Source organism: Megascapheus bottae, chromosome 13, assembly GCF_031878675.1.
Source record: "Megascapheus bottae isolate mThoBot1 chromosome 13, mThoBot2.hap1, whole genome shotgun sequence".
NCBI lineage: Eukaryota > Metazoa > Chordata > Mammalia > Rodentia > Geomyidae > Megascapheus > Megascapheus bottae.
In genome coordinates, this window is record NC_143521.1 from 29,346,756 (window position 1) to 29,370,425 (window position 23,670).

Genomic DNA, 23,670 nt, shown 5'->3' on the forward strand with positions numbered 1-23,670 from the left:
AAAAAATAAGTCATTAGGCCATTTCGTTGTCATGGGATTCTAGATGTAATTGCTGAAGCCTATGTAGTATAGCTTAGTTATCCAATGAAAGGCATTGCTGCAATCAAAAGACAGTAAACATGAAATGTTTGGGGCTTCTGTCAGGGTAACCTAACATACTGTTTTACAGTAGTAGACTTTAAAAAAAATATATATATATATATATATATATATATATATATATGAGCCAGGAACTGGTAGCTCATGACTGTAATCCTAGCTACTCAGGTGACGGAGATTGTAGTTTGGGCTGTAGTGTCCATATGACTCATATCTCCAATTAACCACAAAAAGGCTGGAAGTGAACTGGTTGCTCAAGTAGCACACTAGCCTTGAGGAAAAAAGCTCAAGGACAGTACCCAGGCCCTGAATTAAAGCCATAGACTGGCAAAAGAAAGAAAAGAGTGGGGAGGGGAGAAAAAAGGGAAGGAAAAAGGAAGGAGTACTACTTCAATGCAGAAAAATATACCATAGTAAATACTTAAGTCAGTAACCATTATCTTTAAGAATTACATACTATACCTAGTTGTACTGTGCTTTATATGACTGGAAGTGCAAGATTGTTTATACCACAAGCACATGACTAATGCTTTGCCCTCTATGGCTACAATGTCACTGCCTGGTAATGATAATTTTAGGAGACCAATATGGTATTTGTTACCTTATCATTGACTGAGGTGGTATCTGATCTTAACACATTTGTTGAACTCATATATATATATATATAAAGTGTCTAGAACAGTACCTGAATTACAAACATACCCTACCACCCTGTATCCTATTCTCGGGTATATATCCTGCAGAAATGCATGCAAATGTTCACTGGGAGACATTTTAAGTTTTTCAGAGCAATTCATCTAGTAACAATTGGTATGTCCAACAATGGAATAGATTTTTTTTTTTGCCAGTCCTGGGCTTGAGCTCAGGGCCTGAGCACTGTCCTTGGGTTTTCTCAAGGCTAGAGCTCTACCACTTGAGACTCAGCACCACTTCTGGCTTTTTTCTACATATGTGGTACCAAGGAATTGAACCCGGGCCTTCGTGCATGCTAGGCAAGCACACTACCACTAGGCCAAACTCTCGGCCCCTGAAATAGACTTTTTAAGTCTATATTCCTATAGAAGATGCTCCATAGCCTTTTGTTTTTAATATTTTTTCTTTTTGTCAGTCCTGGGGCTTGAACTTAGGGCTTGAGCAAAATACGTAGGCTTTCTCGAGGCTAGTGCTCTACCAGTTGAGTCACAGCACCACTTCCTGCTTTTTCTGTGTATGTGGTACTGGGGAATTGAACCCAAGGCTTCATAATATAAAAAAAAATTTTTAAGCTGGGCCTGTAATTCTAATTAATAAGGAGGCTGAGGGCCGGGAGTTTGGCCTAGTGGTAGAGTGCTTGCCTAGCATGCACAAAGACCAGGGTTCGATTCCTCGGTACCACATGCATAGAAAAAGCCAGAAATGGTGCTGTGGCTCAAGTGGTAGAGCTTTAGCCTTGAGAAAGCCCAAGGATAATGCCCAGGCCCTGAGTTCAAGACCCAGGACTGGCAAAAAAAGGAGGCTGAGATCTGAGGATCATGGTTCCAAGCTATCCTGGGCAGGAAAGTCTATGAGACTTAACCACCAGAAAACCAGAAGTAGAGGTATGGTTCAGAGTTGTAGAGCACTAGACTTGAACAAAATAGCTCCATGACAGCCTCACAGAACCTGAGTCCAAGCCTTATGATTGACCGAAAGAGAGAGAGAGAGAGGAGAGAGAGAGAGAGAGAGAGAGAGAGAGAGAGAGAGAATATTATTGCCAGTAAAAGTATAAATGAATTTCAATGTTGTATGAAAGAAGCTGACATTTAGAAAGCTAGTGTCAGTCCTTTTTTGTCTGGACTAGCTTTGAACCTTGATACTCAGATCTCAGCCTCCTGAGTAGCTAAGATTACAGGTGTGAGCCACTGCACCGCCCAGCTTATTTGACTTTTTTTTGAGACAGTCTTACTGTGTAACCCACGCTGGCCTCAGACTTGTAATCCTTCTGTCCAAGCCTCCAGAATGCTATTTACTTTTGATTCGAGTGATTGTCACTTGGGTGAGTTAATTATATTAAAAATATTTTACAAGCATGCAGTGGCTTATGCCTATAATCCTAGCTACTCAGGAGGCTGAAATCTGAGGATTGTGGTTCAAAGCCATCCCAGGCACTAACCACTAGAAAACCAGAAGTGGTGCTAGGCTCCAAGGGTAGGGTGATAGGTACGCTTGAGCTGAAGAGCTCAGGAACAACGCCCAGACACAGGGTTCAAGCCCAGGCACAGAGTTCAAACCCCACGACCTATGACAAAATAAATAAATAAAATAAAATAGCTTTTCAGGTACTTGTGTTGGTCCAGTTAATGCTGGTCCAGCACTAATGCTGGATTGTCATTGAGATTCTGAGAGATATAGTGATTTTCTTTAGTGACTTATTACAGAGATGAGGGTTCAAGTTTTGGATTTTCCTTTCTTTTACTCCCCTGGGACTGGGCCCCCCACATGCAGTTTTTGAGTGGCTAATAAGAGATTAAAGTCTCATGGTGCCTCTTCTGCCTGGCCTGCCTTTGAACAAAAATCCTCAGATATCAGCCTTCTGAGTTTTCAGATTTCTGATTGTCAATCTTTTGCATTTTCTTTATAGTCATCTGTTCTGCCCTATGATTTTAGCTAATTGGAGATGAAATGCGTTAATAAGTTGTGTAGGTATATGTAGAGTACATTTCCAAGTTGGTCCTTATTTCCTAACTAATACAGTACAATAACTATTTGCATAGTATTTACATTGCATTATTGTATGAGTAATCTAGAAATGATTAAAATTAAAATAAAATCTAAAATGGATGTTTGTAGTTTGTATGCAAATATAAACTTTTATAATTGTTATGTGATAGTTGACTATGCACATTTTTAATATCCATTGAGGGGGGAGGAGGGAGTCCTGAGTCCTAGAATATGCCCCCCTCCTCCCCAGGCACACACACACTCTGGGTCCCGTGGAACCAGCATAAAACTTTTTTTTTGGTGGGTCATGGGGCTTGAACTAGGCCTGGGCGCTGTCCCTGAGCTCTTCAGTTCAAGGCTACCACCCCACCCTTGAGCCAAGCCCCACTTCTTGTTTTCTAGATGCTAATTAGAGATAAGAGTCCCAGGTGCTTTTGTGCCTGGGCTGGCTTTGAACCTTGATCTTCAGATCTCAGCCTCCTGAGTAGCTAGGATTACAGGCATGAGCCACCACGCCTGGCAACATTTTCTTTTCTGTATACTATACTTAATTATGCCACTTTTCTCCTAGTACCTAATTATATAATGCATACCAAATTACAGAACTCCACAGTTTTCTGCCGGGCTGCCTTCAAACCTTGATCCTCAGATCTCCTGCATAGCTGGGATTACACTAATGCCCCGCTAAAACTTTATGTTAATATATAGGTTTCTTTTTCCTTATATGTAATTAACTTCTGAGAGTAATTGCTTCAAGAGTATAACTTCAAGACTCATTTATTGCTTGGATAATAATTGGGAAAATTTCCATTTAACAGAGGAGTTAGCCATTTACTTTAAATGTTGTTTTTACTTCTTTTTTTTTTTTTTTTTTGCCAGTCCTGGGCTTGAGCTCAGGGCTTGAGCACTGTCCTTGGACTTTCTCAAGGCTAGAGCTGTACCATTTGAGCCACAGCACCACTTCCGGCTTTTTTTTCTATGTATGTGGTACCAAGGAATCGAACCCGGGTTTTCGTGCATGCTAGGCAGGCACTTTAACCACTAGGCCAAACTCCCGGCCCCTGTTGTTTTTACTTCTTTTTTTTTTTTTTTTTTTTTGCCAGTCCTGGGCTTGAGCTCAGGGCCTGAGCACTGTCCCTGGACTTTCTCAAGGCTAGAGCTCTACCACTTGAGCCTCAGCACCACTTCTGGCTTTTTTCTATGTATGTGGTACCGAGGAATCGAACCCGGGTCTTCATGCATGCTAGGCAAGCACTTTAACCACTAGGCCAAACTCCCGGCCCCATACTTCTAATGAGCTGTAAATTTCCCATTCTCTTCTCTTACAGTCCATAAACAGTGTATTTAGACTAATTTGTCAAGGACAAGACTAAATATCTCTTATCAGGTCAAAGCAACCAAAGTTTTAACATTGTAGAAAAAAATTGGTGTTTCTCAGGCTCTTACCATCTTGTACTTTTCTCTTGATGCTCCAACTTCTTTGGCTTTTACTATAACCTTCAGATAATTCTTAAACAAAAGCATAGGAAAAAAAATCAGAATGTTATATCTCTCTTTTTGGGGGGGTCATGGAGCTTGAACTCTGGGACTGGGTGTTGTCCTTGAGCTCTGCAGCTGAAGGTCTACTGCCCTAGCCCTTGAATCTCAGCCCTACTTCCCATTTTCTAGAGATTGATTGGAGATAAGAGTCTTACTGACTTTAGTGCCTGGGCTGGCTTTGAACCTCAATCCTCAGATCTCAGTCTCCTGAGTAGCTAGGATTACAGATGTGAGCCACAGTGCCCAGCTGATTTACATCTTTTGATACAGTTCTTAAGCATTCAAGTATACCAAAGTGAGACTCATTTAAAGTAACTGGAAAAATAAAGGTTAGTGAAAGAATTAGGAAATGTTGGGTGTGAGGTTTGGAAAGAAATTGGAACTCAGATATGTGTTTTCTAATTTTTTATGGACACTTGAACACATGGTTTTAGGATTTTATTTTTAGAGTTTTCCTCTTGCTTAGTGCATATGCCAAGAGAAGAGCTTAGGATTGCTTTTGTAATAGTTACTTCCAAGGTAACCATATTTTCATTTGGCAATTCTAAAGTTGGTCCTTTTAGGATGCCTTAAATAATTTTTGTTTTTTGTGTCCCCATGTAGCGTTTGATTTAGTTTTTTATCAGATTGTATGTGTCAACATTCTGATCTTGGGGCTGGGAGGTTGGCCTAGTATAGAGTGCTTTACACGAAGACCCAGGTTCAATTCCTCCGTACCCCATACATAGAAAAAGTAGGAAGTGGTGCTGTGGCTCAAATGGTAAAACTTTAGCGTTGAGGAAAGCTCAGGGACAGTGTTCAGGCCCTGACTTCAAGCCCCAGATCTGGAAAAACAAAAAACAAACCCACTCTGACCTTATTATCAGACCAGTGTTTTCCAGCCTCTGGGTCACTAATTGTTATGTTGTGTCGAGACACTATTACATATAAATCAATGTAATTTTACCTTATTGATAATTCTTATATTTGAATTCTAGCTATTTGAACATGTGAAGCACTGAAAATTATAATTCAGTATGGCAGTCAAAATATTTTTCATGAATCTATATTTGGCATTTCAAAAATAAAGCAGATTGTTCCCTAGTACTTATTTGCTACATTCAATCAATAGGTAATATTAATTGGATTTTTAGAAATGTAAGAGTTACATCCCTACTTTTTTTTTTTTTTTGGCCAGTCCTGGGGTTTGAACTCAAAGGGTCTGAGCATTGTCCTTTGGCCTTTTCAAGATGAGCTCTGCCACTTGAGCCAGCACCACTTCCAGCCTTTTCTATGTATGTGGAACTGAGGAATCAAACCAGGTCTTTGTGCATGCTAGGCAAGCACTCTACCACTAGGCCAAACTCCCAGCCCCTTTACTAATTTCTTTTAGTAAGAAAAGAGAATAGATATTTTCCTTCCTACCTCCCTTATCATATTTTCAACCAAATTAGATACAAGATGAATTTGGGGTAATATACAATAGAGATCAGCCCTTTAGCTACTTTCAGGCACCTCAATATTCAATATGTCGAGAACATTTAAGATTCAACATTTTAAACATTGTGGGCTGAGAGGCTGTCCCCTTGCTTTTGAGGTGGTATGTACTCCTGATGTCTTTCTCTACTAGAACACAGTAGCAGTTTAAAATTGGTGTTTCTAAAAGTCTCCTCTACCCTTGCAATTGGTCTGTGCTTAAAGAATTACTAATGCTGAATTCCAGCCTCCAGGCTGTAATCTTGAAGCCAAGATCCTTTGCCATCTTAAACCAAGTTTGAAAATGACCTTGTTGGATTTACCTTGTAAAATCTTTGTTTTGAATTTCCCAAAGCAGTAAACTGTACTTGAGTATGTGATAGCACTTTTAGACCCAAGTTGGTAACATCTTTTGGTGCTTCATTTCAATACTTGACAAAGAGCTCTTTTGTCTGTTCTCTTCACATCGTATTATAGCTAAGAATGATCCTCATGAAATTCATTTGTCGTGAAGTAAGAAGACAAGATTTAGTGGATTTAGCAATTTCAGCCTTGAGACATGAAAAACTTAATATTACTCAAGAAAGGTTTGATGAGGCCAATTAAGACAACCAGACAGGAAAAGGAACTGATTGGGTTAGTACAGTAAACATAGCATGGATTTCTTCTTTGTACAATACATGTATAGTTCTATTTAAAAGTCAGGCTAGAAGCTGGATGCTGGTGGCTCACTCCTGTAATCCTAGTTACTCAGGAGGCTGAGATCTGAGAATTGAGGTTCAAAGCCAGCCCTGGTCTATGAGACACTTATCTCTAATTAACCACCAAAAAAATGGAAGTGGAGCTGTGGCTCAAAGTGGTAGAGCGGTATCTTTGAGCTGAAGAGCTCAGGGACAACTACCGGGCCCTCAGTTCAAACCCCAAGAACAACCCAAAAAAAAAAAAAAAGGTCACATGTTGAGCTGCGCCTGCCAGTGGCTCACACCTGTAATTCTAGCTACTCAGAAGGAGTCTGAGCTCTGAGGATTGTGGTTTGAAGCCAGCCTGGGCAGGAAAGTTCCTAAGATTTTTATCTCCAATTAACCCTTCTCTCTCCCTCTCTCACCCCCCCCCCCACACACACTCTAAACCTTAGATCTAAAAGATCAAAAGAGAAAAATAACCGCTCTGGGATTCCTAATGAAAACTACAGCAAAGCTGGAATGGCAACTAAGAAAGCATGCTCTGTACTGCACTGAATTTCCCTGTACTTTCTAATTGGAAACAAGATGTCATCTACCAGGAAGCTCCTTTAAGAAAGAATTCTTACTGATATGACTGGTTAAATCACTGCCAAAAGGTTGAACTACCCTCAGGCCCTACCTTCAGGCTTTCCTCCCACTGGGTCCAGCTGGCTCTGGGTCACAAGGTCCTGAGGCTATGTGGGAGCCTCTTGATATAGCCTTTGTGGCATCACTGATGTTTCTGTCCCTGAAAGTTGTAAATGTTTCTGAAGTTATGCTAGGAACTGGGGCACTGAGATCAGCTATGGTTTCTTAAGTTCCTAGTATTGTTAACTAGTAAGAATTTGAAAATTCAAGCCTTTATTTTAGAATCAGGTTCTTGATGTGTAGGCCAGGTCAACATCAAACTTAAATCCTCTTGTCTATGCTTCCTGGGATAACAGCTGGGTACTACTACACTTGGCTAAAACTCATATGTTTAAAACTAACAGGTTGCGGGCCTGGAGTATGGCCTAGTGGTAGAGTGCTTGCCTTGCGTTCGATTCCACAATACCATATACACAGAAAAGCCAGAATTGGTGCTGTGGCTCAAGTGGTAGAGCTCCAGCCTTGAGGAAAGTTCAAGAACAGTACCCAGGCCCTGACTTCATGCCCCAGGACTGGCAAAAATTAACAACAAGATGCATTGGATTATTTGAATTTAACATCTTACCCATTTCTGAACTTTCTTTTTTTATGTTTATAATTCTTGAGTTTTCCAAGGTTTTAGCAATCAATTCTTTCTTTGAGTCTTCTTTTAGATTAAAATGAAGAAAAAAAAAAAAGCACTTAGTAACAGGTTTCAAATAACTAAAGTACATTATTTAATAGTTGTACTACTAAAGGCTGGGAGTTTGGCCTAGTGGTAGAGTGCTTGCCTAGCATGCACAAAGACCTGGGTTCAATTCCTTGGCACCATATACATAGAAGAAAGCTGGAAATGATGCTATGGCTCAAGTGGTAGAGCTCTAGCCTTGAGAAAGCCCAAGGGCAGTGCTCAGACCCTGAGTTCAAGCCCCAGGACAGGCAATAAATAAATAGTTGTACTACTAATATTACTCAGATTGCATGCAAAACATGCAGAAATATTTAAACATTTCATGTTTAAAGAAAATTATAGTGTATGTGTGTGTGTGTGTGTGTTGAAATAAATGATTCTATGATTTTTGGCATATATTTTGAGAAACTAAGAATACTTTCTCATGCCACCTACTAGCCATCTCATTGCTAAATTTCGTTAATATGGGGATAGTAAATATTTTATTATTATTTTTTTGTCATGCATTTTGAAGTGAAAATTTATTAGAGTTAGCAATTTTTTTCCTCATAAAAGGGACTCAAATGAGAACTTACATGGCCCTCTTCTGGTCTTATTCTCTGAACATGACAACATAGCTGTGGTTCCTAACACTGGCTGTGATGGCAGAATCTAAGGGTATAGGTGCTAAACTGGCCCCAACTAGTACATCAGAATCTTGAGAGTTCAAAATTGGGAGCTATTGTAGATACTGAGAACCCAAAGAGTCTGTAACTCTATTAGGTGCATATTTGAAATATGAAAGAAAAATAGCGATGAGAGGGTAGGCCTGGTCGCTGACCCTTGTAATCCCAGCTACTTGGGTGGTGCAGTCTGGGAAGATACTTCTTCTCTTCTCCTTGGTGAAGGTCAAGTTTCTCTACCTTAGTGACATCTTGGCCTGTATTATCATTATTATAACTCATGCTGGTACCGGAGCTTGAACTCAGGGCCTCATGCTCTTGCTTGACTTTTTAGTTCAAGGCAAGTGCTCTACCATTGAACAACATCTTGACTTCTAGCTTTTGGCTGATTATTTGGAGGCTTTTCCATTTGGCCTGTCATCTCCACTCTCCAGGAGGCAAACTAAGATCCCTTTCAAGTCCCACCTAGGCAAAAACTAAAGAAGCATATTAAATAAGAAAAAGGACCTGGGGCATGTCTCCAGTGTTAGAGTACCTGCTTAGGGTCCTGAGTTCAAGACCCATGTAGCCACCAACAGCAACAAAAGTATTTAAGGAAGAAATCTGAAATTCATGTAAAAGCTGAATTATCAAAGAGGCTTTACATATTAAGTATCATATAGCCTTGGAACGTAGAAAAACAAACAAGGTAATCAAATTTAGCAATTTTAGCCTGTGTGGTGGCTAATGCATGTGATCCTAGCTACTTAGGAGGCTGAGATCTGAGGATCTCAGTTCAAAGCTGGCCCAGGCACAAAAGTCTGTGAGACTCTTATTTATCTCCAATTTACCACCAGAAAACAGCAGAGACAAAGCACCAGGTGAGGAGTGAGTACTCCTCACACTACTATGAGGCAGTGACTCTCAGATTCAATATGTATCTGAATCACCTAGAGGACTTGTTGAAACCAATTGCTGAGCCCTGAGTCCAGAATTTTGATGCTGGAGACTAATAATTTGTGTGAGAATGAATGTATGTGAAACCAGTCAGGAAAGCCCCATTCTCATGACCTCATCTAACCTGAATTGTTTGTGACCTGTGGTCACATGTGGAGAGTTGGGGCCTCACCTTTTTGTGTGATGCATAACTCAGTCAATACTAACATCCTGTATTACTGTTAAGTATTTAGTCACACAAATTTAAAAAAGCAGAGTACTTACTTACCTAAGTCAGAATTTTGTTTTGCATGTGAAACTCCTGTGTGTCCAGACTTATTTCCGACCAGGTCATCTTCACTAACCTCTGCAACAATGACTATGACATAAGGAGATATAAATTACCTGTTAGAGGTGTTTTAAAGTCTGTGGTACTGTTTTATTTTAGCATGTACCTGATATTATGTGACTTTTTCTGTAGTTGAGATTACCCACTGTAAAAATCATTTTGCCTGCAGGGCACGGTGGCTTACACCTGTAATCCTAGCTACTCAGGAGGCTGAGATCTGAGGATCAAGGTTCAAAACCAGCCTGAGCACAAAAGAACCCAAGAATCATTTTGCCTTAGGTCAGTAGGTATTGGGCATATGTAAATCTCTAGGTCTTCCGACATATTTGATATGTAATCATCTTCAGCTATACCTACAGCATTGATAGTGTGCACATCAAATTGTGCAATGCTGTTGGACTAAGTTATCTCTAAATGTCTTACCTTTTAATTCTAAAAGGCCAATATAACTTTGTAACATACCAGTTTCTTTCTTGGTGAAATGTTTTGAGACTTCTCTCATCACTATTGTCCCATCTTCAGTCTCTGTCATTCCCCCACCCCATTCCCTGTCTTCTCGACAGATAGTAAAGTCTGTAGAACTCTGGTGATTACACTGTCAGTGGTCATGTCCATCTTGTTCTGTCTTCACAGTGTAGGCGTAAGTCCAGAGTGCTTCAAGGTTCCACAGAAGCTCAGTTAAAATTAGGATTTCCTAACTAAAAACTGATAGCTCACACCTATTTGTGCCTGGAATCCTAGCTACTCAAGAACCTGGGGTGTGCTGATCACAGTTCAAAGCCAGTCCAGGAAGAAAAGTCTGTGAAATTCTTATCTCTGGTTGGCCAAAAACTAGAAGTGGAACCATGGCTCAAGTGGTAGAGTACCAGCCCTGAGCAAAAACACTAAGGGACAATGCCCAAGCCCTGAGTTCAGGCCCCAGTATTGGCAGATCCCCCCCCCCCCCCCACACACACACACACTCACAAAACTCCCTTGTACCTGGACATGGTGATTTACACTTGTAACCCCAGCTCAGGTGATATAAATAGGAGGATTGAAGATTGAGAACAACTTCAAACAAAAGCAGGAGACATTATCTAAACTATCGGAGACCTAATCTAAAGCAAAAAAAGCTGGGCTGGGAAGTATGGCTCAAGTGGTAGAGCACCTGCCTAGCAAGTGAATCCTGAATTCAAACCCCAATTCTGTCACCTCCCTCCCCTTGCAAAAAAAAAAAAAATGCTCTTCTTCCTACCTGACTGATCCTCCATTTCTATGTCAGTACATGGTGGGATTTTGTCCACATCTTGACAATCACATTCTTGAGATTTCTCCATTTTGTCCTGTCCCAGAATGTGATCTAACTCAGTAAAATATTTCATACTCCTTGTCATACCAAGGTCTTGAGCTCTTCTTACAGTATTGTATTCATGTTTTAGGTTTTTGTACTTTGTTCTGCACTGTTTCCAATCTCTCTCTATTCCAATTTTCTGCAACTTGAGTGCAATTTGTTCGAATATCTTTTTATTTCTTACTGTTCCCTCTAGTTGTTGTTGTATGTTTTTATCTGAGCAGATCCCTAGTAGAGCCCTGACTTCAGGCACAGTCCAGTGTTTTCCTCCTTCATTTGCTACCATTGGGATAAGAGCTGAACTATTAGGGGGTTCCATTGCCGATGTTGAGACTCCTGCATCAGCTGGGAGGAGAGAGAAAGAGATACAATGGATTGTATACATCAGGCATGATAAATGATGAGACACCAGTATTGTTAGAGAAAGTAATTTTATCCTTAGGAGACAGAATAACAAGTTGGTAACCTAGATTATTCCTTAAACTGATGAGTAAATGGTACAAAACGTAACATAAAGTTATTTTTAGTCACATTTGATCCCCTTCTTTTTTCTATTTTTTGAGTCAAAATTTGCAACTTGAAATTAGATCAACTGTATTATAATTTTGGCCCATCATACTGTACCTAGTGCTGGTGGCCTGATGCAAGAAGCCAAAAGTAAAGAATTTCCCAAGGTATCTTCCTTATGTTCTGATGGTACTGACATTTTTTTGCCTGGAAGGAGAACAGAATTTCTTTTAGAAATATGGAATGGAAGTTGGGCACCAGTGGCTAATGCCTGTAATCCTTGCTACTCAGGAAGGTGAGATCTGAGGATTGCAGTTCCAAGCCAGCCTAGGTAGGAAAGTGTAAACTTCTCATCTCCAGTTAACCCCCTAAAACCAGAAGTGGAGCTATGGCTCAGGTGATAGAGTACTAGCCTTGAATGAAAAACATTAAGGTCAAAGCCCCAGTATTAGGATTAAAATAAATAAATGGAAGTTGATCACCAGTGGTTCACCCTTGTAATCCTTGCAACTCAGGAGTCTGAGACCTGAGGATTGCAGTTCCAAGGAATGTCTGTGAAACTCTTATCTCCCACTAAGCCCTAAAAATCCAGAAGTGGAACTGTGGCTCAAGTGGTAGAGTGCCAACCTTAAATGAAAAATGCAAAGGGACAGCACCCAGGTCTTGAGTTTGAGTACCAATACTTAGCTTAAAAAAATAATTAAAAGTCTTAAGAAATGTAAATTAAATTACCATAACTGATAGCAATAGTACCTTGAATTGAATTAATTATACTCATGAAAACAGATTTATTATGGCCATACTTTGTTTTAGTAGCACTGAAGAAGATATGTGGGAAGGAGCAGAAACTTAAGACACCAGTTAAGGAGTTACTAACAATCTGTCCAAGAGGTGATGAAATTCTGCTTGGTGTAATATGAATGGAACAATAAACTACTTCAGAAAAAGCTGAAAGTGACGGTGTGGCTCAAGTGGTAGAGGGCTATAGCCTTAAGCATGAAGAGGCTTAAGCACAGCTCTAGCCCCTAGAAAAAAAAAAAGAAAAAAAAGGAGTGGAGCAGAGAGGTGGGGGGGAGCCAGAAATGGAGCTGTGGCTCACTGTGGCTCACGGGATAGAATGCTAACCTTGAGCAAAAAAAGGGGGGGTGGGGGGGGCTCAGGGCCAGCTCCCAGGCCCTGAGTTCAGGCTCCAGGACCAGCAAAAAAAGAAAGGGTGGGGGGGGGCCAGGAGAGAATATCTTCAACACTCAACCATTTCTCTATTACAGAAATTACAGCATTACCAAGATAGAAGCTGTTTATAGGAAAGCCAAGTGGGAAAGAGAGGTTTTGATTTTATAATGGGGGTTTGGAAAATCATACTTGGTTAAATTGCTGATATAAGGCTCTGCTTATGAGTGAAGCTATGGAATTTGGGGTTCTGGGGGTACATGAAAATGCTAATACCTCTTTCGAAGGAGGTATTAGCTTCTGCAGTTTCATCAGCCTTTGGTTAAAATTGGGGATTTTTCAAACGCTAAGTGACTTATTTATTAGCCAATACTGACAGCATTTAAATGTTAGAGTTCAGGGTGATTAAGTGAAGTACTGTAATTATTGCTTAGCATGGTTAATGATTGTAAAGCTTCTTCAGAATCTGATGCAGTGTCTCAAATGCTATAAGGAGGTTTTTTTGTTTGTTTTTTGCCTGTCATGGGGCTTGAACTCAGGGCCTAGTTACTCTCCTTGGACACTTAGCTCAAGGCTAGTGCTCTGCCACTTGAGCCATTGCACCATTTCCAGCTTTTTCTGTGTATGTGGTATTGAGGAATGGAACCCAGGGCTTTGTGCATATGAGGCAAGCACTCTACCACTGGGCTATGCTCGAGTGCCTATAAGGTATTTTAAGTGGAGTGTTTTGGTTTTGTAAAGTTTTATTTTTGAGCTGTAAACAAAGTTTAGCTAGTCCAGTGTTCATTCACACTGTATTGTTTATCATCTTAAGCTTCATTGCATTTGGTACTTTTATTATATTAAAATGACAGATGGTAGCGGGGTGCCAGTGGCTCACAACTGTAAACCTAGCTAGCTACTCAGGAGGCTGAGATCTGAGGATTTCAGTTCAAAGCCAGCCTGGGCACTAAAGACCATGAGTTTCTTATCTCTAATTAACCTCTACAAAATGGGAAATGGCACTGTGGCTTAAGGGGTAGGATGGTAGCCTTGAGCTGAAGAACCCAGGGATAGTACCCAGGCCCAGAGTTCAAGTCCCTCAACCACCAAAAAAAAATTGCAGACTGCACAGAGAAATGGAAAAAATAAATTTATTCACAGTTTTGGCCAGAAATTGTTGGTCTGCCTCCACCTTGCCCGTAGAATGTGCTAAAACTTACGTAGAAACGTTGAAAAGAGAAATATGCAAATGGATATAGAATTTTTCCCAGAAAACTGGGTTTCTTTTAGTGTCTTGTACATGATCTCACTTTTATTCCCAGTATAGAATTTCCTGGGGGAATCCTAATTCCTAGGAGCCCTTTGGGTAATTTAGTATTTTTATTTATAAGTTTAAAGAAATGGGAATATTAAAATAGCGGTTTTGTCTTGTCTGGAATTATGGGGAAAATAGCCACTTAGCAGTATTTTTGGTATTTCTCCCTTTTTTGCCACTCTTAACCTAAGATATTTTTTGAACCTAACCCATCTTTCAAGCCACCTGAAACATAATTAAGACACAAGGAATACATTTTAATGTGTTTGTTCCATATTTTATAAATGTACAGAGTAGTATTTACCATCTTAAAAAATTCTTTCTATATATATATATATATATATATATAAAATTTGGGTTTTTTTTTAACCTGATATTTCAGGCTGTTTTTCTCATATGTACACTCAGAAGTCTAGCACTCTTTTGGTACAGGAACATTGTAAAACAAAAGAAAAACAGACAAAACCAGTTAATACTTGTTCTTTTTTTACCTTCAATGGTGTCTGGGGTTGTGCTTGTGCTCAGCATTGCCAGGGACGGGGGGCCACTTGCAGCCTGATCGTCTGTGAGTTGTGTGGAAGGTCCATGCCCCAGGATGGCATCCAAATCATGGTAGAACTTCATAGTCTTGGAGCTGTCGCCAGAGTTGTAGGCATGTTTAACTGTTCTGTATTCATATTTGAGGTTTTTGTACTTTGCCCGACACTGTTTCCAGTCTCTGTATACTCCTAATGATTGCAGTCTTTCAGCAATGTAAATAAATATTCCTTTATTTCTCAGTGTTCCATAAAGTTGTTTTCGTATATTTTTTTCTGCCCAGACACTTAATAAAGCTTGAACCTCCTCCTTAGTCCAGTGCTTTCCTGCTCCACTCTCCATGTTGAAAGTGACCTGGAAATGATTCACTATTTCTAGCCAACAGTTTTGTTTCCTAGGAAACCAGACAGCTGGTTGTCAGTAAGCTCCTGAGAGCTTGAAAGGATCTAGTTTAACTGGTTCAAGCTTCCTGTGGGAGTAACTTGAGAAACTGCCAAATAAACAGGCTTTGTGATTAAAGAAGCCTGAATCTACATAATTGCTGATCTTGTTATTTTCAGCTTTAAGGAAAAATTTTACTGTTTGAGGAAAAAGGGAGTGAGAACCCTGTTTTGTCTTTTTGTGTGTACTTGCTTTCTTATATAATTGCTGTGGTCCTTGATTTTCAAAAATTGTTTGCAAATGGTTGGCAGAGTTTTTTTAGGTTTAGAGCTGATGTTAAGAACATGCTTTTGAGATATATAGCTAATGCTTTCATTTTTGTCCGACATAAAATCACCTAGTTTTCTAGCATTGATGAACTTAGAAACCATATCATGTCACTAAAAAAATTCCAAGTCACTATTTAGCCTCATAGTGAATTATGCATATTATTAGTAGTATTATGCATATGAATTTTTAGCTTAGTATTTGATAGGGAATTCAGTAAAATAATTTTTTTTTGCTTTTCACATTGCAAATATATTTAATGCCATTTTCTCTTAAGAATAATTTCTTGGGCTGGGAATGTTTGATAAAGTGCTGAAAAAGCTGATCAATTGGGCACATTTATCAATTGGTGTTTTTTGTATATTCACAGGGGTCAGGAGAGTGCTGGAATTGTGACCAGTGATGGGAGCTCAGTGCCAACATTTAAAGTACATAAGGTAAATTTGAATCTTGAAAACAATTGCCTCTGTGTGTGTGTGTGTGTGTGTGTGTGTGTGTGTGTGTGTGTGTGTGTGTTGTAACTGGAGCTTTAACTTCTAACTTTCCCTTAGTTTTTTCACTCAGAGCTGGTCCTCTGCCACTTGAACCACAGTTCTACTTTGAGCTTTTTACTGGTTATTTGAAGATGAGTGTCTTTTGGATTTTTTTGGTTTTCCTTCCGGCCTCAATCCCCAACCTCTCCTGGGTAGCAAGAATTACAGGAATGAGCCACCAGCGCTGGACTGAATGTTGAAAAATTAGGTGATAAATAGGACATTCACGAGTTATGAATAATTCATAATTTGAATTAATAGTGTTTGAACTGTACATTTCCAGCTTTCTATAATATTGAAATTTATCGAATTAGGATGCAGTTCTTGTTTGCTGACTTCAGTAGAAGGTCAGTTAAGTACTCGAAGATGTTTTGATTTTCTTTTTTAATGCAGAGCATATATTCTGACATTTTTTAATAAAAAAATGTCATAAAATAGGAAATAGGTGTGATGGTCATAAGTGCCTGTAATTCCAGCACTTGGGAGGAAGAGGCAGGAGGGTGGGTAGAAAGGCGCAGCATACCAGTTGGAGCCACATAGTGAAACGATCTCATTTTTCTTTACCATAAATACTTTAACATTACAAACTTTTTTTTTTTGCCAGTCCTGGGCTTAAGCTCAGAGCCTGTGCACTATCCTTGAGCTTCTTTTGCTCAAGGCTAGAACTCTACCACTGTTGCTTCTCTCTGGGGCAGCAACTCAGGAATGGGGAGGGACACACAGGGCCAGCCTGTAGTCCACCTGGAGCTGAGTGAGATGGTAAGTATCGGTGACCCAGCCCTCCCCCAATTACCGGGGAAGAAAAAACCACGCTGAGTCAGAAGCAGTGTTAGCCATGAAAGCGCATCAGATCTCTCTGCTGATCTCTGCTGATCTGATCTGCTGTTCTCTCATTTTATTGTGTCAGACAATTAGTTATATACTGTTAGGGTAGGAGAAAGTGGGAACTGGGAAGCCAGTCAATAGGAAGAGGGCCACCGTGCTACCACTAAGGTTCTGGGTGGGGCTTTCAGGTACTGGGTGGGACAGGTGCAGGAAAGTGGCGAGACCCACGAAGCTGCTGGGGGCTCAATCGAGTCATGTACACAGAGATGCCTTAAGAGAGGTATGCAAGGAGTGAATGCCTGGCCAAAGCCCTTTAATTGCAGCTGAGCCAGAATCAGGCCTCAGAGATGGAGGTCAGGCCCCAACATACCACTTGAGCCTCAGCACCACTTCTGGCTTTTTCTAAGTATGTGGTACCAAGGAATTGAACCCGGGTCTTTGTGCATGCTAGGCAAGCACTCTACCACTAGGCCAAACTCCTGGCCCCATGAATTTCAATACATTTTTAAAAATGAATGCCTTATAAGCCTTAAAGCTATGTTTTTCTTTCCCTACCTCTAAGCCCCTCCTGTTTTTCCCCTCCCCTTTTCCTTGCCTTTCTTTAAGACTAGAATTCTCAAGCACAGAGAAAGTGAACTATGTTGTCTAATTTGGATTACCTGGGCAAAAAGGTTTTTGTTACTAACTGAATTAGCTCTGTTTTGTTTTGTATTATTTTTACTTGTTATCTTGAACTAGTTGTATAAAAATTTCATTTCATAGGTCTGTTTTCTAAGATACACTTTGACTTTTGTTTCTCAAGGGAATGGGTCTTGTAAATCATGTTTTTACTGAAGACAACTTAAAGAAATTATATGTTTCAAATCTTGGAATTGGACATACAAGATATGCCACTACAGGAAAGTGTGAACTAGAAAACTGTCAGCCCTTTGTTGTTGAAACACTTCATGGGAAAATAGCCGTGGCACATAATGGTGAATTGGTAAATGCTGCTCGATTAAGGAAAAAGGTAAGATTTTTTTAAATGTTTTTATTTTCATAATCAGATTAATGATAAAAAGAAGTTGGAAGCCTTGGCAAAAAGTATGTTGCAGTTATTGTCAACGTTTATCTAACTGCAGTGAACACCAAGTATTCTAATACTACATATTCTAATAATTTTACTCCAAGGTCAGTTTGAAGTATGGTGTGTTCAAATTGAGATTTAGAATTGACTGAGGATTGATTAATTATTGCTATTAGAAACACAGAGAAATTTGTGACGCTAGCTCATGTGAGGTAGGAGAAAGCAAACTGTTTGCTACATTCAAACTCAGCCTAGCATGTAGATTAAATGAGGGGGTTGGGGAAGTATTTCACACCAACCAGTTTTCTAGAGGATACCAAATAGGTATCCTAAAATTTAGTTCAACCTAGATTTGGGGTTACATATTAGCCCAGTTCCACAGGTCAGGTCTGGGGCAGTGGTTCCCTTCTATTGGAACAAGTCTTTTCTGTATTATGCATAGCTGATCAAAAGTCTCCTTTAGATATTGGTGGCTGAAATAAGTCTCCCTTAAGAGCTGACTGAAAAACAATTTCATTTTTGTTGGTGACAGCTTAAGAAATCACTGTAGAAGCAACTGCTTGATTGTGCCTAGAATTTCCTGAAAATGGCAGGAGCTCAAACTGCAGTTGCTACATCTTGAATAGAATTTCAGGAGTCACTGCAGTGTCTGAATGGAGACTGGGGCCAAGAAGACTATGTAGCAGCTCCCAAGCTGCCTGCTGAACCTGCCCATCTCCAGGCAGTGGTTCAGTTCCTCTTGGGCAATTGCTGCTTTGGCCAATATTGGGAAGTGTCTGGCAGCTTTCAATCAAGTGGCCTAATGGCTTATTCCTTTATTCAAAGATTAAAAACAAGCCAGATACGGGTGGTTCACACTTGTAAACCTAACTACTCAGGAGGCTGAGGCCTGGAGAACTGAGATCCAAAACCAGGGCCAAAGCCAAGCAAAAAAATCTGTGAGATTCCATTTCCAACTAACCAGCAAAGTGGTTGGGTTAGAGTCATGTTTCAAGTAGTGGAGTTCCTACTGTGAGCAAGAGTTCAAGAACTGGCACACTCAAAAAAAGGCAAGGGGAGGGAGGGAGGAAGAAAGAGAAAAACTTAAAACCATGCTTGCAACACAGATCTGTGCTGACATTAACATACATAATATGTATAATGTTTGTCTCCTAGCCAGACACCCTTGGGGAGTATTAATCTGTCTCAGTTTCATGGCTACAACATTATTATGACTATAGTATACATTATTTTCTTCCCACAAATGATAAAAATATAATTCATTTAAATAATTCAGGCAGCCAGGCACACTGGCTCATGCCTATAATCCTAGCTACTCAGGAGGCTGAGATCTGAGGATCAAGGTTTAAAAGCCAGCCCAGGCACAAAAGGACCTGAGACTCTATCTCCAATTAATAATTAGAAAACAAGAAGTGGGGCTTGGCTCAAGGGTGGGGTGGTAGCCTTGAGCTGAAGTGCCCAGGCAAGTTTAAGCCCCATGATCTACAAAATAATAAATAAATAAATAATTCAGGCAATCACAATAGTGGAGCTATGAAGTAAATTACTATAAGTTCACCACTTAGAAATAATAACAGTTTAATTGTAAGCATACCCTTTACTCAGATGATAGATTTCATATCTACCCTTTTAGCTATTGACTGAAAATTTTCTATAGTGTCCACTGAAGTCATCCTGGGCTTGTCTGTGATGCTGCTCTAGTTCAGAACTTCCTAATTACTAGAGTACACTGAAATAGTGTTACTATGTCTTCAGTACTTGTTAATGTAGTTGATCCTTGACACTTGTCTATAATAACGGTGGATAGGAAGCCACCACCACTGCTACTAACAAATTCATTTTGCATTACTACTATTGTATACTATTCTAAGGGAAATGTGTCCTGTTGGTCACAAAAATTCTGTTGGTCAGGATTTTTTTTTTTAATTGCTGTCCTTGGGATTGAACTCTGGGACTGGATACAGTCCCTTACCTCTCTGTTCAAGGCTAGTGCTCTACCACTTGAGCCACAGCACCAGTTCTGGCTTTTTCTATGGATGTAGTACCGAGGAATCAAACCTAGGTCTTCATGCATACTAGGCAAGCACTCTACCACTAGGCCAAACTCCCAGTTTCATGGTCAGGATTTTTAAGGGTTGTAAAAGGCCCACAATTCAACCCCCATTCTCCCTTTCAGTTCTGTCTGCTAGTTTTAAACTTAGTCTTTCGATGTTTATTGGTAGTTGAATTCTCCAGGTCTTGTGTATTGTAAATTGTTTCGGTTTATTACTTGTAATGCTTAAAGATATCTACTCGATTTCACTTGGTTTTAGTACAGGTATATAATGTGGTTGCCTATGTTTGCTCTGGAGAAATACAGAAACTCCCTCATCCATCGCAGAGAAGCTCAGTTTAAAAAATGAAAATGATAAAACAGCAAAAACATCTTTATGCCTCTAAAAGAACATTTTGATTGTAGTTTTCAGTTTGAAAATTTCCAGAGATGAATTTACTAATATTCACATACATTGTATGTGAATACAAATTACTTGATATCCTACGTGGGCTGTCAAGTGAGGGGGAAATGGAGAGTTCCCTTCTGATAGCATCTTTCTTTTGTATATAGCTTCTGCGTCATGGCATTGGTCTGTCAACAAGCTCTGACAGTGAAATGATTACCCAGTTACTGGCGTACACCCCTCCTCAAGAACGAGATGACACCCCAGACTGGGTAGCAAGGTAATTGTACTAGCTGCTCTGGTAGTAAGAACTTTTGTCTTGTGTTATGTTAATGGCTAATGTGATGCATTGTTACTGAATTCCAGGATTAAAAATTTAATGAAGGAAGCACCCACAGCATACTCCCTGATTATAATGCACAGAGATGTTATTTATGCAGTCCGGGATCCTTATGGAAATCGTCCCCTATGTATTGGTCGTCTTATTCCAGTTTCTGATATAAATGATAAAGGTAATAAACTTGAGATGGAAAACAATTTTCTTTCCTTTTTTGGGATTGTTTTAATTACTTACAGTCCTGAAATCTTTAAGTATAACAAACTTATGGGTGAGTGGAGATTAAAAAAAGAAATTGGCATTCTTAGTTGTTTTTTTGTTGCTGTTGTTGTTTTTGTTTTAGTCAGTTGTGGGGCTTGAACTCTGGGCCTGACTGCTGTCCCTGAGCTCTTCAGCTCAAGGCTACCACCCTACCCAGACACAGCACCACTTCCAATTTTCTGGTGGTTAATTGGAGATAAGAATCTCACAGACTCTTTTGTGCCTGAGCTGGCTGTGCACCTTGATCCCCAGATCTCAGCCTCATGAATAACTAGGATTAGAGGTGTGAGCCACCTCCCCTGGCTAAAAGAACATTTCTTTAATTGGATGCTATAATCCTAGCTACCCTGGAAGCTGAGATTTGAGAGGATTGAAGTTTGAAGCAGCCTGGACTGTCTGGATGAGACTCTTTATCTCCAGTTAACCACCAGAAAGCCAGAAGGGGAGGGAGGTATGTCTCAATTGATAGAACACCAGCCTTAAGCCAAAAAGCCAAGAGAGGATGTGATGCCCTGAGCCCACGCCCATTGTTGCCAGGCATATACACATATACAACGTGCATTTATCTGACTACATATGAGCAAGGGTCTCAATAAATTTAGTAGACATTCCTATTTTTTTCATGTTTTAGTGGTTTTCTTTTTTAATTAGTCAAGCTTTTAAAATTATCAAGTCATGTCTTATTCAAGCCATGAGATCATAATTCTAGAAAGGACTGTTGGATTATGTCAAATGAGGATTATGTGTCCTTTTTTTTTCCTTCCCATTTTTTCCATACTAGGGATTGGGGGCCCCATGTTTTTGCCAGGTGAGACCTTATACCTCTTGAGGCCACACCCCCAGTCCTTTTATTTTGGGGTTGCTTTACAGACAGTATTTTATTCTAATTTAAAGTCTGCCTTGGACCAAAATCTCCGACTTCCACTTCCTGTGTAACTGTGAGTTTTTGTTTATTTAACGTTTAACTGTGGTATTGAAATTGCCTCTTTATCCTGTGATTTACAGGAAAGAAAACATCAGAAACTGAAGGATGGGTGGTGTCCTCAGAATCATGTAGCTTTTTATCTATCGGTGCGAGGTAAGTCACTTCAGTAAGTTTTTCTGTTTTAAGAAAATTTTCAGGCAAGCATGGTGGTGGCTCACACTTAAAATTCCAATACTTAGATGGTTGTAGAAGGAGAATCCTGAGGTTGAGGCTAACCTGAGCTATATGTATAGCAAGAGCAACAGCAAAAAAACATACTTTCATACTAGATGACAAACTCATAGTTGCAGCTACTCAAGAGGCTAAGATGGAAGCACTATTTGACTAGGAATTTGATCTGGACAAACAACTCAAAAAAGGAAAAAGCACTGAAAAAAGAAAAGAAAATTACTTTTTGTGTGTGTGTCGGGGGGGGGGTGATGGGGCTTGAACTCTGGATCTGGGCAATGTCTCTAAGCTTTTCAGCTTAAGACTACCACCCTACCCTTAGACAAGCCCCACATCCTGTTTTCCTAGAGGCTAATTGGAGATATGAGTCTAAGGTCCTTTTGTACCCGGCCTGGCTTTGAACATTGATCCTCAGATCTCAGCCTCCTGAATAGCTAGGATTATAGGTGTGAGCCATTGCACCTGGCAAAAAAATTACTTTTTTTTAATAAAAGGATTTTTAGGGCTTGGAGCATGCATGACCCGGGTTTGATTCATTAGTACCACATACACAGAAAAGGCTGGAAGTGGTGCTGTGGCTCAAGTGGTAGAGTGCTAGCCTTGAGGCAGCACCAAGGCCCTGAGTTCAAGCTCTCGAACTGACCAAAAAAAAAGTTTTATTTAAATTGGTACAACTCATGGCTTCATGTTCCACCCCAGCCGATTTTACTTCATTTGGGGGGGGGGATTTTTTTTATTAAAACATTTATTAACATTGATTTTTACATCATATTTCAAACAAGTATTCAAGAAGGAAATTTTTATATACAATCGCTGGCACTTAGATTTTAGAACATAATTAAAATTAGTCTGAGGGTTTGTATGTCATAGATACATATTAATCTATGTATTTTACTTTTTTTTTTTTTGCCAGTTCTGGGATTCAGCTCAGGGCATGAGCATTGTCCTTGGGCTTTCTCAAAGTCAGAGCTCTACCACTTGAACCACAACACCACTTCTGGCTTTTTTCTATGTATGTGGCACTGAGGAATCGAACCTGGGTCTTCATGCATTCTAGGCAAGCACTCTACCACTAGGCCAAACTCCCGGTCCCATTTTACTTCATTTTTAAGAAAGTGTCTTGTGCTCCAATCCTCCTACCTATGCCACTTATATGACTAGAATTACAAAAGTGCACCACCGTAGTTGGCTTTTGAGATAGGGTCCCATTATTTATTCATGCTGGCCTCAGACTGCACAGTCTTCTGTCTTTTCTTCCCAAGTAGCTAGGATTATAGCAATAAGCAATTATACCCCGACCCACTTTTGGTATATACACAAAATTATTTTCTCTGATGTAAGAGAATATTTGTAAATGCATTGTTATATTCATTGTGCTCTTAAATTGTATGACTTACATAGACTTGTAATGCCTCCTAATCATTAAAGTGTCATCTTTCAAAATGCCAAAAGAGCTGAATGCTGGTGACTCATGCCTGTAATCCTAGCTACTCAGGAGGCTGATCTTGGTTCAAAGCCAGCCTAGGCACTAAAGTCCATGAGATTCTTACCTCCAATTAATCACCAGAAAACTGGAAATGGCGATTTGGCTCAAGTGGTAAAGTGGTAGCTTTGAGCTTAAGAGCTCAAGGACAAGCTGAGAGTGTGGCCTGGTGGTAGAGTGATTGCCTAGCATGCTTGAAAACCCTGGGTTCCATTCCTTGGATTCCTTGGTACCACATACACAGTAAAAAATCCAGAAGTGGTACTGTGGCTCCGGCAGTGGAG

At 39.9% G+C, this 23,670-nt stretch overlaps 2 protein-coding genes across 7 annotated transcripts in view; one reads left to right on the forward strand and one right to left on the reverse strand.

Moving 5' to 3' along the window:
- The window catches only part of Paics (phosphoribosylaminoimidazole carboxylase and phosphoribosylaminoimidazolesuccinocarboxamide synthase), a 36,973-nt gene extending 22,049 nt beyond the window's left edge, over positions 1 to 14,924 (reverse strand). Inside the window, exons 1-6 of one of the 4 annotated variants that reach the window (XM_090343535.1) lie at positions 14,537 to 14,924; positions 11,696 to 11,785; positions 10,976 to 11,416; positions 9,679 to 9,768; positions 7,708 to 7,788; positions 4,225 to 4,287 (exon numbers count right to left, since the gene is read on the reverse strand). In XM_090343535.1, the coding sequence (XP_090199661.1) occupies positions 4,225 to 4,287; positions 7,708 to 7,788; positions 9,679 to 9,768; positions 10,976 to 11,416; positions 11,696 to 11,785; positions 14,537 to 14,924 (1,153 nt within the window). The remainder of the gene's footprint in view (positions 1 to 4,224; positions 4,288 to 7,707; positions 7,789 to 9,678; positions 9,769 to 10,975; positions 11,417 to 11,695; positions 11,786 to 14,536) is intronic. The other 3 variants (XM_090343537.1, XM_090343536.1, XM_090343538.1) reach the window with 3 other exon arrangements.
- Positions 1 to 23,670, forward strand: part of Ppat (phosphoribosyl pyrophosphate amidotransferase) — a 58,882-nt gene that overhangs the window by 26,861 nt on the left and 8,351 nt on the right. For all 3 annotated transcript variants that reach the window (XM_090343548.1, XM_090343549.1, XM_090343547.1), the window contains exons 2-6: positions 15,661 to 15,727; positions 17,451 to 17,657; positions 20,320 to 20,432; positions 20,519 to 20,664; positions 21,756 to 21,828. In XM_090343548.1, the coding sequence (XP_090199674.1) occupies positions 17,454 to 17,657; positions 20,320 to 20,432; positions 20,519 to 20,664; positions 21,756 to 21,828 (536 nt within the window). In that variant the 5' untranslated portion in view covers positions 15,661 to 15,727; positions 17,451 to 17,453. The remainder of the gene's footprint in view (positions 1 to 15,660; positions 15,728 to 17,450; positions 17,658 to 20,319; positions 20,433 to 20,518; positions 20,665 to 21,755; positions 21,829 to 23,670) is intronic.